We start from the raw sequence: 14,252 nt of genomic DNA, 5'->3' as shown, positions 1-14,252 counted from the left end.
TACACTTTTAGGCATTCTTACTGGTGAATATTTCATTCCATCTTCGCTAAGTTTATAAAGAATGCCTTCTGCTTCATCACTATGCAGTAACTAAGCAAAACCTTCGCAGAAGATGTGAAACGTCGCGCCTTCTTGAATAGAAGGACTGAGTGCTTCATGCCGTGGTGTCGCAAATCATGCAAAGCAAAACAAGCAAAACTTACGGAATGCTCCAATTAATTGATATTTCTAGTGAATCTTCTATCAATGCTGTATTGTGCCGGTCCTGCCACACGAGTTAGCTACCATGTGATGTCACGGTCTGTTGCACTGAGTCCTCGTGTTCTAGGAGGCGCCACTATAGCTCGCGATACTGACGCCTGCCTTCTCTTGACTTCTACTCTTTTATAGGATGAAAAGAATCAACTAATAATTACAAATATCTGGTTAACCTTGGTAAGTTCGCCGATCTAGTACCCCGTGCCGTAATGTTTTTTTAGCAGTTAGGTCAGTTTTTAAATTTAAATTTTTGCCGTAACAATTTTATAACTAAGGCCAGTCTGATCATTGCCATTTAAGCAGAATAGAAATAATTTGTTTCATGTTAGAGGATAAAGGAGGTTGAAGGGGTCTTTCTCGCCGAGTGATTGTTCATTCAAATTGGCGAATACTTCAATAAAATCAGCAAACTATACAACCTACAAATATGCGCGGAGTATCAGTGACGCGTAGGTAGAATGAAACAAACCAGAAGACTAAACCGGTCTATCTTGTGCAAAATAGACAAAGCAGATGGCAAGAATCGCTTAATTCAAATTATAAGATTTTTTTTATTTTTTGCTTTAATGCTTCTGTAAAACGTTAACTTTGATATAATAATGTTTGTCTCCATTGAAAGGAGCTTACGAAAATTTATTCGTGCGTTCATATTGATAGGCGTTCGTGCCATAGAAATGAGTACTCACTAAACCGATTTCTAAATAGAAATCTGAGAGGGTGATTTCTTTCAACCAAATTTATCCTCTAAGAAGCTGTTTCTTTGTGTCTGCCCTTTTAAAAGATAACATGAGCACACTGTCAATCATCATAGTTCAAATAAATAATAGTTGCTTTGTAAAGTTGAATTAAGCCTAAGAACTACAGAGTAAACAAAGCTCATGGAAGAAGACGCTATCTGTGTTTGAAGAGCAATATGGATAGGAAGAGTCCCATACGTTGTCACTTGAACTAACTCTAAAGGCATGATCGACAGATATAGATTCAATGAAATGTTCAGTTTGTTGCAGCTTTGAAGTCACTTGCGTAGCCAACACTCTACATTGTTAGGCCCACCACTGCATGCTGTCTGCTTTTCTCCGCACGGTCACGCCTGTTTTAAGTTTCCTTTTATTTTTGTAGACGGCAAATATGATAGTTTCCTCGGTTTGCAGATTCCCGATTAATGCATGACCTTATTGGCGAGAGTAAGGGGCTTAAAAATTGTAGGATAGTGCACGTTGACTAGTAACTATTCAAATACATTAAAATCATGTTCGAGTAGCAAATACAAGGCATATAGACAACTTCAGTGGCACTGCAAGCGGAGTGCATGTTTGAATTTTGTGAAAATGTTAGAGATGAATCATGACGGGGTTTTCCTGAACAAGTTACCAGAGAGTTTGCTTTTTGAGGATAGTACATATTGCTTTAAAACATTACGACAAGAGTACAAAATGATTAACCAAGAATTTGCAATATATCATTACCACGTGTAAAGTGGTTCTTTAGTGACTTTTATTTTTCGTCCACACTTTATTTTGGAAATTAAAATAATTTTGATCTTGCTAGTAAAACTTGAGTTAAATTATTTTTAAGGCAATATCGGTGGGTGCCTTCGTTTGTTTTTGAGATACTTACGGGTTTTACTGCAAAATCTAATGCAATGTATGAATAAAATAAATAACACGTTGAAGTTAAACCCGTTCTTGTTTGTACAAAGAAAGCCTCATCCTCTCAGAGTCAACAAAAATGAAGGTCGCTGTAAACTGCTCTTCGATGAAGGTAACTGTGCGCAAATTTAAGGACACAAGAGTGAAATATAATATGGATTAACTCAATAAACAATGCACTTAAAAACTTTCGTCGTTATCTTACCAAAATGATAGGACAAAGGAGCAATACTCGCCATCTTGGATTCTTATAAAGAAATGCACAGCGACCTGGTCGAAGGGTAATTTCTAAACCCGGACTAACCTTTAAATATAATGAATGCCGCGGTTGAATAAATCTTGACAAAAAGTTGTATTTTTACTAGATTTCTAGTATGTCGGGTTAATTTGTTTTCTGCAGCTATAAAACTTTTTTTTACACAATAGTCTAAGTCTTTTTTTCACTTCGTTATAAAGAACTCTTTAAGAATACGCAAAGAGGATTCTTAGTGTAAAATTGAAAGAACAGTTCAAAATATGAAAGTAATATTCGAAACGATTTCTGCGTTGAAGCTTGATGGTTATTTTTGAAACAAAAAGTAGATGAGGAATCACTACACTCTCAAAACACAATTTCAATAAAAATGTGAAATTATAATGGAAACCAAAATAAACTCAACCAGAACACAGTAACATTTTCTACCCTCCCACGCTTTTCGATGTTGCGATTCTGCTTGTGAATGTTTGCTATGCTTTACCAAAACTGCACGCAAGCCTTCAGGATATGCCTCAAAATATTGATGCCAGTAAAACATATTCGCGCATATTTCAATTTTAGAGATGTTGTAGCTGTCGCGCAATATATCTGGTGGCAAATACTGCAATATTTTTAAGTCACTAACTCACTAACAAACAAATGTTTGGTTAACAATATGCTATAATGCTGCATACTTAGGCTGCGGGTGATTACATATTTTTGTTGATTTTGTAAGGTATACTTTGTTTCTCTAGTTAATAATATAAGTGTTTTAGATACAAATTCATGAAAGAATATCAACTTTGGATCTGTACAAACTATTTATCATATTTTGCCTTTGCCACATTTTTCTCTTCATTTTGAGAAACGGTTGTAGAGAAGAAACAAAAATAGCAATAGACATTTTGATTCAATAAAAGGGAGAACAAATAGACATATTTATTCCGGCAGTGTTGGCTCTAGAATTCATTATTCTCGAGTTCAACAATTTGACGGTATCGGTACTCTCGTCGATTAATATAGAAATATTGAATTTAATAAACCCAAATATTTTCTGACCTCAGTGTTTAATAGGATTTCATTTTATTATTTTACTGCTTGTTTGACCAAACAACTCCCGTGTATAATCTCACCTCGACATGGACAAAGCATCAGCCATGCGTGGAATGTATTGTCCAGTAAAAAATGTGCTTGAATGAACGTTTTAAAGCAGAAGAGGTTATTCTACTGTTGGATAGGCCAATCGTTTGGCAATGAGAGTTTCCCATTTTAACAACCGACGATCAACCAACCTGTCAGCTTCCTTGTGTTATCGATGCAGAAGCATGTGATGGCATCTCTCTTCAAGATATCAGAGACCTGCCGGAGCCATTTTGCGCTCTCTTCGAGTTGCCTGGATATTGAGGTGTAGAAGGTTAGACCATTTCGGAACTCTCAGTGTAATTGGCTTCATTGGAGGCTGCCTTCACAGCTGACTAGCGGAGAGCATCACACTATTGAATACGGCTGATAATGCTAGAATTGTATTTCCATCGATATATAAAGAATTTTACAAGTAGAATTAGCGCTAGGGTGCTTCACGCTATCAGTTCAGTAATCACAATATCAGTTCAGTGGTCTTCAACGACATTTCTCATCTTGAGTCAAACCATCTTCTCCATAATTTTGTCCTGGCGCCGCATCTCAGAGTGATGTTCAGCTCGGAATATAAAAGACTGAACTTAATAACCGTGCTACATTCAGCAATATCTTCATACAACTTCAGAGGCTCGATAAGGCGAAGAAATCTGTAGCAGCCACTCAGCGTGAAGCGAAGTCTTGTTAGGACCATGCATCGACAATAACGTGTCATTATTCTTACAAAAAATGCTAGCTATTCAGTGGAGCACCCAAATGACTGTTGATTTATTGGTTCTCATGTTCCTCGCAATAGTTGTCACTGGATTCCTGGACTATTCAAAACACATTTTAATTAGTCGTTGGAAATGTGCTGGGACATCGCGTATTCAACTGTGTACGTGAAAATAAACAATATTACAAAGTACTTTCAAGATATAATAGACCGTTGCCGTCCTATTGTCGAGCTATTGCTAGTACGCCTCATATAATAGGATGACAGCTGCTGTTCGATTTCTCGAGATATATTAGAGTGCGATGTAAAATTTTCGTCCCATTGTTCATAAGAGGATAATAATGTACAGCCCGTCGCCGACTTCCACTAAGCTCTCTTCAAGATTACGATTTCTGAATCGAAATGGCGTCGTTTATAAAACTAAAACGGCGGGCAAGAGGTACGCGCAGAGAATTACGGAAGACGGCGACAACACGGAAACAGATGACGCGGGACTTGAAAGTGTAATCTGACCGGGACGTCAAGTACACCGCATAAAGGAGAATTTAAAGCAATGGTGTTTGAGTGACCTTCCTGGCATTCCACCTGATGTCAACTTAGAAGCGTCTATCAGGAGTGAGCTTCGCGTCATCGGCAGTGACGGCGAATGCAGCAGTGAGATGATTGTTGCTGGAGTGACTGAAGTGGCAGCTACTTGTGCCGGAGCCCCATCAAATTAGAAGACCAATTCCTCCTTCACGATGTTCCTTCGTATGCGCTGTTTGTGCCTCATACCATTGACCAACCTTCGCTGACCAATGTACCCATCGGTTTCCAGGATCGTCAAGTCATCAAAGCGCGTTAGTTCACGCCGAATTTGAACTCTATCCGTAGTTTCGTTGTGAACGTTCAGCAGTTGATGTCTTCAACTCCAATCTTCACAAACCTCGTATTTCGTCTTGTGAATCTCGGCATTCCAATGCCTTTTATCTTCAATATTCGTATTCAAAACTAAAAAAAAAAAAAATGTACAGCACACTTTGACACCAATAAAATCTACGCCGCCATAAAACTTGTTTTTTAGTATATCATCAAGAGTGACGAAAAACATTAAGCGACTGACCACCCTTCGACAGAGCTTTTCTCGTCAATGTTCCAAAAGTTTGAAATTGTTTAATCACGATGGTTCACGTCAAATTGAATTTAAAGTTGAGTTAGCGAGTTTGCGCAAATTAGCATAAACTTCTGCGCGGACAAACTGTAAAGCGAGAAGGCATTTTGTTCTTTATCTGTTCCGCAGGTTCACCGATAGGGGGCAGGCAATGTGCCACGGCGCACACCACCCGATCGAGAGAAACACACGAAGAAAGTGCAATTTTCTGGAGCAATGAACGATGTCTAGAAGCGTTCCCGATAAAAACTGTCGCGGGAACAATGTCTTGTTCGGCATTTCGCCCGTGCCAGGACCCAGGGAAGTTAAAAAAAATCCCAGTGGACGTCACACATGGTCTTCAGTTGAAATCGAGTACGGGCGACTCGATCGTTGCGCAAAAAACACTTGCGTTTGAAGCAATATGTGCGCTCCAGTGTATGGCTCCTAAAAGCAACTTGTGTTCTTCAAACATATTTTGCAATTTACAATTAATATTAATCGCCTAATTCGTGTAAATTAAGGAGGTATGAAGGTGCTAAACTTTCCTTACTTCTTAAATAACCTTTAAAAAAAAATAAAACGTTGGAGTACGGTATTCCTGCAGACGGTCTCTTGGGATACAATGCATCTTAAACAAATTAAAGGCAAATTGTGCCGAAAAAGGCAGGCCACGTATGTCAGAAGAATGTTTTACTTATCTCTTCTGTGCAGAGGAACACATTATCGCACATCGAAAAACACGACAGCAATTACGAATTACCTGGATCTTGGCATTCTTATTTCAAAAAGAAGCTAGGACCACGTGCCAGTCTCATTAGCATGGATTAATTGGCACTGTGAGCCGCGGTGTATTCGGCATTATCTCACACGCGCTACAGCCCCATGAGGCTGCCATCATTACCAAACTTAAAAGGCCCACAATGCCGTGTATAAAGGAAAGAAGATGATGAAAGCGACCGTAAAACACCACAAGAAAAATTTAGGGGGCAGGTTATTATTCCACTTATTCCTCTGGGGGTAAGAGGCAAACATCTGGGAAGAATGGCGTTAGATTTTATTGTTACCAAAGGGTCATTCGATCTTTACTTCGTGTTAACACTGTAATTTCGTACCCAACGAGAGAAACTAAAACAAAAATTAAAATACCGAAGTCAAATACTTTCAGAGAGCGAGGCAGCCGTTTTGTTTCTGTAAGCAGCCATTCAGCATCTGTGATTGCGCCGTAGCCATTGCATTGCGATAAACTATTTAGTGTATTCTAATCACAGGCGGAGGAAACTCACTTCTGCTTTCACACGTAACGGATGTATTTTCATTGCAAATATATATATTTATATTTATATAATATTTGTTTTGCTTACATTGAATTTCAGCTTTGCTTTGGCGTCTTATGGTACTTCTATTTAAATCTGTATAAGCTAGGTTTCCTCTTAGTATAATTTGTCTCCAGCAAGTTCTAGGTGTACCAGAATATCGGTATATTGTACAAGAGTGGCACGATAACGTAGCCTTACATACATTACGTTAAAAAAAAAGAATTCGAGTTTGGTTTTGCAGTCTTATATTGCGAACTGAGGTCCGACAACCAACACTTTCTTAAAATATGTCTCCGTGAGCAATTCAACTCCCAATATATTCCTGTCCCTTCCTCTCCCTTCCCATCAGAGGAGCGGTGGGACGCTGCACTACGCGGCTCAAACCCGATCACCGAATTACATGTGGTCCGTAGAGATGCCGAGGTCGCCGAGGCACATGGGCTCCCGGCCACCAAGTGTGACTAACTGCCGAATGAGCGCGGGCATAACCGCCTTCACCTCTATAAATAAGTAAAGTTATTTCCATCCTTCCATCTATGTCTGCTAACTACGGCGCAATTAATAAAGCACCAAGTTCCAGTGGCAGAAAGTTTTAGCGAGGATGTCAATGTCGCAGACTTTTATGTTCTTTGTAGTTACTGTCCGTGACAGCCCTTAGACGGTGGCAAATATTTTGATATTTATATTTTTATCGGCTAACAATTTGGCGCACTGGAAAAGTTTGAGCTGTTTTTGATTAGGTTTAGGATATTTAAAATTCTGTGCATATTCAGCCGGGTCGAAGCGCTAAGGAATTGACTGTAGCATATTTATTCACCGCACAATGCAGCTCACAAAATATGATAACATACTGGCATACATATTCTGAGGCAGCTCCAAACGCCGTATCTGGAGTAGCGCCTTCCATTTGAGTGTCGTGGGGCTCAAACACAATGCTGAAAGCGTCATTGAGCGCTGCTAACAAACGTGTCGTGCTTGCGTCTCTTTGCGGACGATCTATCTTGAAACGTATGTTACCCCTTCACGTACAAATAATTTGACGACTATTGAAACAGGCCTGACGAGATAAGTTTTTTTAAGGAAACTCAAGTTTTTCTTTAAGGTACAAAAATAAAGTTTTATTTTCATTGTTTCTCAAACTAACAAGTCGTCGGCGTTGCATTTTCAAGTTAGCAATTACGTAAAATAAGAGGGGCACAGCGTTTTTAAAAGAACATAAGTACATGATTTCTTTACGTAAACACTCCGTGATTAAAGGTAAATTTAAAAACAAATCGTCAATATTTACTGATGCGCAGGTGTCGACCATTTAAAGAATTTCTTAAGGAATTTAGACAACTAACATAAAAAATGAGAACGATATTTTTAGCACTTCTTTCCGCTAGCTCCAATTCCTGAAAATAAATTAAAATACCAAATTTGTTTTAGTTTTTATGAAAAAAAAGTCACAGTTTTAAGCGATTACCGACAATTACTTTTCTGTTTAAATAATTTATAATTTATAATATAACTGGAAAGAACGCCTAGGAGGCGTTTTTGGCCGTCCTGACCACAGATTACGAGGTCACTGGCTTCTGCAGTGCCGAGACGGAGACTTAACTTTGCGCAAGACTAAAACGGGATCGCAATGTTGGAGCATTAGAGAAGACAGCTTGCTTGATGGAAGGGAACTTAAACTTCCACCCCCTCTGTTCTTAGTTTATTAGTTCATAGAGGCAGAACTACAATCAACACCGAAATTTCCTCGTCACAGGGCAGCTTTAATAATGCATTTCAGATTAAACAAAACAAAAAAAAAAAAACGATTGGCATCTGGTTTAAGCATCCGCCCTGTGAAGTGTCTTGCTGAAAGCGGCCCTCCTTATAAGCAGAACAGACTGTCTGTAAAGCAAGAGTAATGAATGTATCACACTCAGTGTTGCGCAATCAAATGGAAGGCGAAAACTTCTTTTGTTTGTTTTCTTTTGAATCTCCTTTCTACCACCACTTATTTGTTTGCTGTTGTTCAGATTCCCTCCCTTCCGGCTCGCACCTTTTCCTCCATTGTCACCAATCCATACCCTCCTCAAATTGGCTGCCACATTTCGCTTCCTTCATTACACTCTCAGAACTGGCGTGCATGTCGGTGTTTCTCGGTGTCCCATTCATTGTTACAGCAGAATCACTCGGACAGCTGACCGGAATTAATACCGAATTTCACTTTTTTTTTCTTTATCTTTTGTCAATGATTTTATCTTCCCTCTCTCAATTCCTCCTTACTTGGCTTTCTGGCTCCCTTTCTCGCTACTTTCTGGATGTCCTATAATCCTCGCGTGGTGGCGGCACTCTCTTCCCTGACATTTTTTCATGTCCCTCGCTCTTTCTCCTTTTTCTTCCTTTCCCCCTTTCCTTCTTTCTCTCTTACTTTTTTCTATTTTTTTTCTTTATTTTGATCTCTCTTTTTTAATATTTTTTGTTTCTTTTTTTGTCTCTATCTATCTTTCTTTCTTTCTTTCTCATTCTCTCTTTCATTATTTCATTACTATTTTTCCCCTTTATTCTTTCTTTCTTTCCCTTCACTTCCCCGGGCGCCCTTATGCACGGCAAATGTGTTCCTCGACTGCTCTTCGACGAAAGGATTGGATTGACGTGAACCTCCGCTGGGATCCAAAGCTCTACGGCGGAGTGCAGGAAGTGCGGATCCCGCCGAGCAAAATTTGGAAACCCGACGTGCTGATGTACAACAGGTGAGATGCACCAACTTTATTCACGTCACTTCCAAGTAAATAGAAATGTGTGCAATCAGTGGTGCTCTAACGTTTCCTCTACGAAGACGGATCTGTCTTTACCGTATTATTTTATTAAAAAAAGTGTATGTAAATGTTTATACCGCGGCAAAGAACACAATGAAAAGAAAAAGGTGCTACTTAGTACCACACACACCCCGAGATTTCAACTACAATCTGCCAAAGGCGTGGTCAACTTTTGATTCATATCATACACAACACCCTTTTTCCCTTATTTCTGTAGTCGCTGTCCTGGTTTTTGTGTGTGAACAGAGGCAACCTAAATGGTGTGTACATCGCGCGCAGGTAGATATATGTGGATATATACCGCATATATCCACACGACGCGTGTGGATATATGTACTATACCTCGCCGGTAATCACGCTGATCCAGGGTTCAGATCTAGGCTGCACCGAACTTTGCCCTTCGGCAGCTTTGTAACTTTTATTCAAAGTCAATTGTACGGTTCATTCATCTGCATATTTCGCCTATTTTGATATAGAAACGTAAAGAACCCGTATAGCCATCGCGCCACACGTTAGTACTATTACCACACAAACGTGCAAGCTGCTTTGTATTGTTAACTCACTGATCCTAGCGTACAACGCATTCTGAAGCAGTTGCCGTGAAAGGAGACCTCTTCAAGCCCGAAACTCTGCTAAAACTTTGTCGGTCCTATTACGAAAACTGAAGACGTTTTCGTTTCCGAAGACGTTTTTGTGGATTTTTCAGAACAAAGGGAAGGAGACGCTACAACTGTTGGTTTAGGGTTACCGTTAATATTGATGCAATCTTTGCAAGCGTTTTACTGAGCGACCATATTTTCAGAAGTCTACGTCAGGGACATATTTAGGAAGTTATAACGAATGGTTGTCGCAATCTTAGAAATTAGCAAAAAGACGGCTCAAAATCTGAAGGAGCTGAAGGTCACATGCATATTTATCGTCGAAAAATTTTAAGCAGAGTTTAAGCAGATTCATTCTTTCAAGCTTTGTTCGCTAACTTCATGTCACGTACGTGAAAGGCAGTCGTTTGTTCGCTCCCCTAATATTTTGCATTTGTTCCAGTAACGCTTCACCACGTTTTTTTTTTTAAGTTAAAAAATAACCTTAATAAATGTTATTGATTTGAAATCAAGTGTTCGTCAGAAAAACAAAACAGAGTTGTAGCAAAATGAGTCTTCAGAAACTTAATGACAATTTTTTGTAAACTTTGATTGGCGGACACTTATGCAGCCCAATTTCCCAGCGTATAATTGCAAACTCGTAATCTTTGTAGTGACGAAGTGTACTTTGCCTCCGCTGTAATTAAAAAAAGAAAGGTAAAAATAATTATAAATACTGAGCAACAGCTATTGGCGGGGTTCAAAAGCAGGCTGTGCCACACATTTGACAAGTTGTCGACGTTCCTATTTGAAATCTCTAATTAATAATAACCAAAATATGTGACTAAAAATGGCGTGTAAAGTGAGAAAAAGAGGGTAATGTATCTCTTTATATCTCGAGCCCAACTAAAATGAATATTTTGCTATTCAGCGAAGGTTATAAAAAGGAAATTAAATTAAAAATCTGATTTCACTTTGGCGACACCTGTCTACGTTTAAAGGCATGAAACATTCGTCGGATTTCAAAAGTAATTAAGAGCGAGATAAAAAATATTTTGCGAAGGCACAGACATCCAAATATATGGCTAAAGAACAGAGCTGCCAGAAGCTCAAACACCCGGGCATACACATCGTTATAGAAAAAAAAACAAAACGTGTTAATGACGTCGGAATTCTAGAGTATACGCACGACCTACCCGAAACGCTGGTCTTGACCTGTCCATTTCAAAATCCAAAGCTGTTTCTAATTGTTATTCAGGCTTCATACCATCTGCCACTGCACCTTCAGTGTTATTGGAATAAAGACCAACTTACCCTTTACTAATCTTTGGTTGTGCCTCTCCAAAAACCTAAGCTGATCGCAAGTTCGTCTGCTTCTTGCGGAGGGGTTGCGGTGACGTCAGAAGAACGCCAATCTCTGATTGGCTACGATTGGTAGGCTAGTGGGTAGACCTCAAGGCAGCCAGCACTGAAGTCTAGCCGCTACCCTTTCGATTAGAGCCAATCAGAGCTCGGCGTTTTGACGTCACTGCAACCCCTGCGCAAGAAGCAGACGAACTTGCGCTCCGCATAGCAATGGAACTGGTATTCCAATCAGTTAGTTATTACTATGGTTAGTGACATCTTAAGAAATGCAGCTGATGGTTTATTAGGCTCGCCCTGGTTTATTAGGCTCGCCCTTTGTGAATCGTTCTGCTGCGTTCTTATAGGCTAATGCAACAATGTAGTCGTCTGCGATGCGCCCTGCGTTTCTGAAGTTGTCGATGAGTGGAGACCTCGATTCATTTCGCCGCCCATTGACCGTAGGCACATTGCCAGTATCTGTCCCCTTTGAGTTGCAATCACCTTCCCGGACATGCATCCAATTGTTTTGCGATCATTTTAAAAATGACGCGAATAAACTGTATCGCTTTAATGGACCTTTTTCAAGTAACGAGTGCCGTCTGCGGAGTTGTCTGCGAACTACAAATGAAGAGCAGCCCGACATGCCTCCGCCCGTCAAAACACATTGATATCGCGCCGTTGTATTGGTTTTCAGTGCTTTTAATACCCCATACTACTGGTGTTAAAAAAACAAAGCGTCAAGATAGCCTAAATACGCGCGAAGATAGATCGGGACAATGTTGGTGTCGCCATTTTCGCAGGGCACCGTCTCGGTGTCCTGCGAAAATGGCGACAGCGGGAAGTGTTCGCATGCGCAGAAGCCTAGAGGGAAAAGGTCCATTGTACATTATAATTTTTGTTTTCGCATAAATACCGCTGACACGCGTTTTTTTTGTGAAGCGTCTTTTGGTATAACACACTCGTATCTGTAACGGCACTGGTACAGAGGGCACATTAAATAAAAAAAAACAATATATATATATATATATAGAGAGAGAGAGACAGAGAGATAACTAAGCTACTAAATTTGTCTTCGGATTGGTAGTTTTCGCTAGTAGAAGCAATAAACTTGTAATTAAAGGGACCATGAAATTGCCTTTTTACATTTGACAAACGACTTTTACATTAAACCTTCAATGTTCACTAAACGCCGAACAGGCATCCGTTTTTGTTTCGGTTTATTAACATCTACGTGAACAGTTATTGAAATATTGAGTTTTTCTTCCTCTCCTACTCACCGAAAAACAAGCCGCAGCGTAATTTTGACAGTCGTGACGTGCCCTGTCACCAGAAACGGGAGTTCTCTTGGCGGTAGGAGATTGGGAGCGTTAGCTGAGAGCTGGCGGTGTGCCGGTAGGTTTTACTGCGCTGGTGGCACCGATGCCACCGACTTAATTTCACAATCGGCGCCTCTCCTCACTGAGATAGCCGTGGACACATCGTATCTGAGCGAAATTCAATTAGATATGTTGCGCTGCAGCGGCAGCATGGGACTGGTCCCATGCGCATGCGCGGGAGGTCGTCAGCACGACAGCCGCTTTTCCACCGCCGTCAGCCGCTTCCGCTATATATCTAAAAATTAGGGGACGCGCTGTCACTCACTGGCGTGGCAGAATCTGCACAGAGTCTCCTATGGGCTCAAGCTTAATTAACTTTTATTTTGTCAGGATAGGCTCGCAGGAGAGAGTGGCTAAAAAAATAAAATAGAATAATAGAGCATGCCGTCTTGGACGATCACGACATTAAAACAGGACTTTACTGATCGTACAAATCTGCCCAGACGCCTATCCTACGACTGCAAAAGACAATGTCACCTTAGCAAAAAATACAGCCACGTAAAAATGTGATTTCGTGATCACATAGACGTTGCGATCGTTCAAGGAATGCTAACGCTAATCACTTTTCTCGGGTGATGAAAACGAGTCGAAATTCGCATCCTTCATACACGTCTTTAAATAGAGTACGTGCCAGTAATATCTCGAACCTGATCACACGCATGGAATGCGCTAAAATAAGAAAGCCGGGCGATGCTCGAGAACACAAAAGCTAAAAAAGCACCACTGTATACTCGAAGTAAACAAAGACGACGGCACGAGCGTTTGTGCTGTCTCGAGGGTGCCGCCACAACATCCCTGCACGAGTAGATGATCTCTCCTTTTAGGACGTGTTGGCTTATCATAGCGACCCGCGACGAGAAATCAGGCAAGCATAGCGCTCTACGCGGAACGATGAGCTTCCACCACGCCGACCTCGTTAATCATCACCGCCGACCTCATGTTTTTCAGCAGCAAGCGAGTATGTGCAGGCGCAGTCTGATATTTTTCTTGCTTCATTTAGCACACGATAGATGGCCTATAGCCCGAGTATTACAAAATAATTTCCCTCACATCGCTAAATATTCAACAGAATGGGGACTAGAATCATCTTTAACACAACTTTTAAGAAACATTCTCTGGCAATTTATTGTTTATGATCGCGGTGCTGGTGAGGTAGGCTCTGATCCAATAGGCGATGCGGATTTAACTGATGTGCCGTGGCACCGCGGATGCATCGCAGGGAAAAGGCACAGAGCTTTCGAAAGAAAAGGTACAAAAGAGTCCGCTTTTTTTTAGAAGTTCTATAGAAAAACTTTTTTTTATTCTCGATGTTTGCTCTTTGGCTGTCTTTTCACACCTTTTACGACGCGCGGTGAATGAAATGTGATTTCAAAATCGTTTCATGGTCCCTTTAACCTAACCTTAGAAACGAGATTTTGCTAGGCGGCTCAACTAGTATAGAGAGTTATCTCAATTACGTAAAGGAGAAACGTCGGTCGTTCTTTTTAAGTTTCTTCAGTCCCACCTTTTTGAAGGCGGCATTATCTGCCTTCCGCGACAAGTTGACCTAAGATATAAAACAAAAAACTTCAAGGCAGTTCGTGTGCTTCTCTACTGAATATTTTTTGTAGAACTTTATATACTATGGAGTATAAACTAAGGATCAAACGATGTAATTAGGTAATTACAGACTAAATGACCTATCTGTTTCTGGCACGAACGCCAGAAGATAAGACGAGAA

At 40.4% G+C, this 14,252-nt stretch overlaps 1 protein-coding gene across 1 annotated transcript in view; it reads left to right on the top strand.

The window, feature by feature from the left end:
• The window catches only part of LOC121836190 (acetylcholine receptor subunit alpha-type acr-16-like), a 103,312-nt gene that overhangs the window by 47,358 nt on the left and 41,702 nt on the right, over positions 1-14,252 (top strand). Inside the window, exons 3-4 of the mRNA XM_042291010.1 lie at positions 391-435; positions 9,059-9,168. Of these exons, the coding sequence (XP_042146944.1) occupies positions 391-435; positions 9,059-9,168 (155 nt within the window). The remainder of the gene's footprint in view (positions 1-390; positions 436-9,058; positions 9,169-14,252) is intronic.

Source organism: Ixodes scapularis, unplaced genomic scaffold (genome assembly GCF_016920785.2).
Source record: "Ixodes scapularis isolate PalLabHiFi unplaced genomic scaffold, ASM1692078v2 PGA_scaffold1__304_contigs__length_218370807, whole genome shotgun sequence".
Taxonomy (NCBI): Eukaryota; Metazoa; Arthropoda; class Arachnida; order Ixodida; family Ixodidae; genus Ixodes; species Ixodes scapularis.
This window is presented reverse-complemented; position numbering and strand designations above follow the sequence as displayed.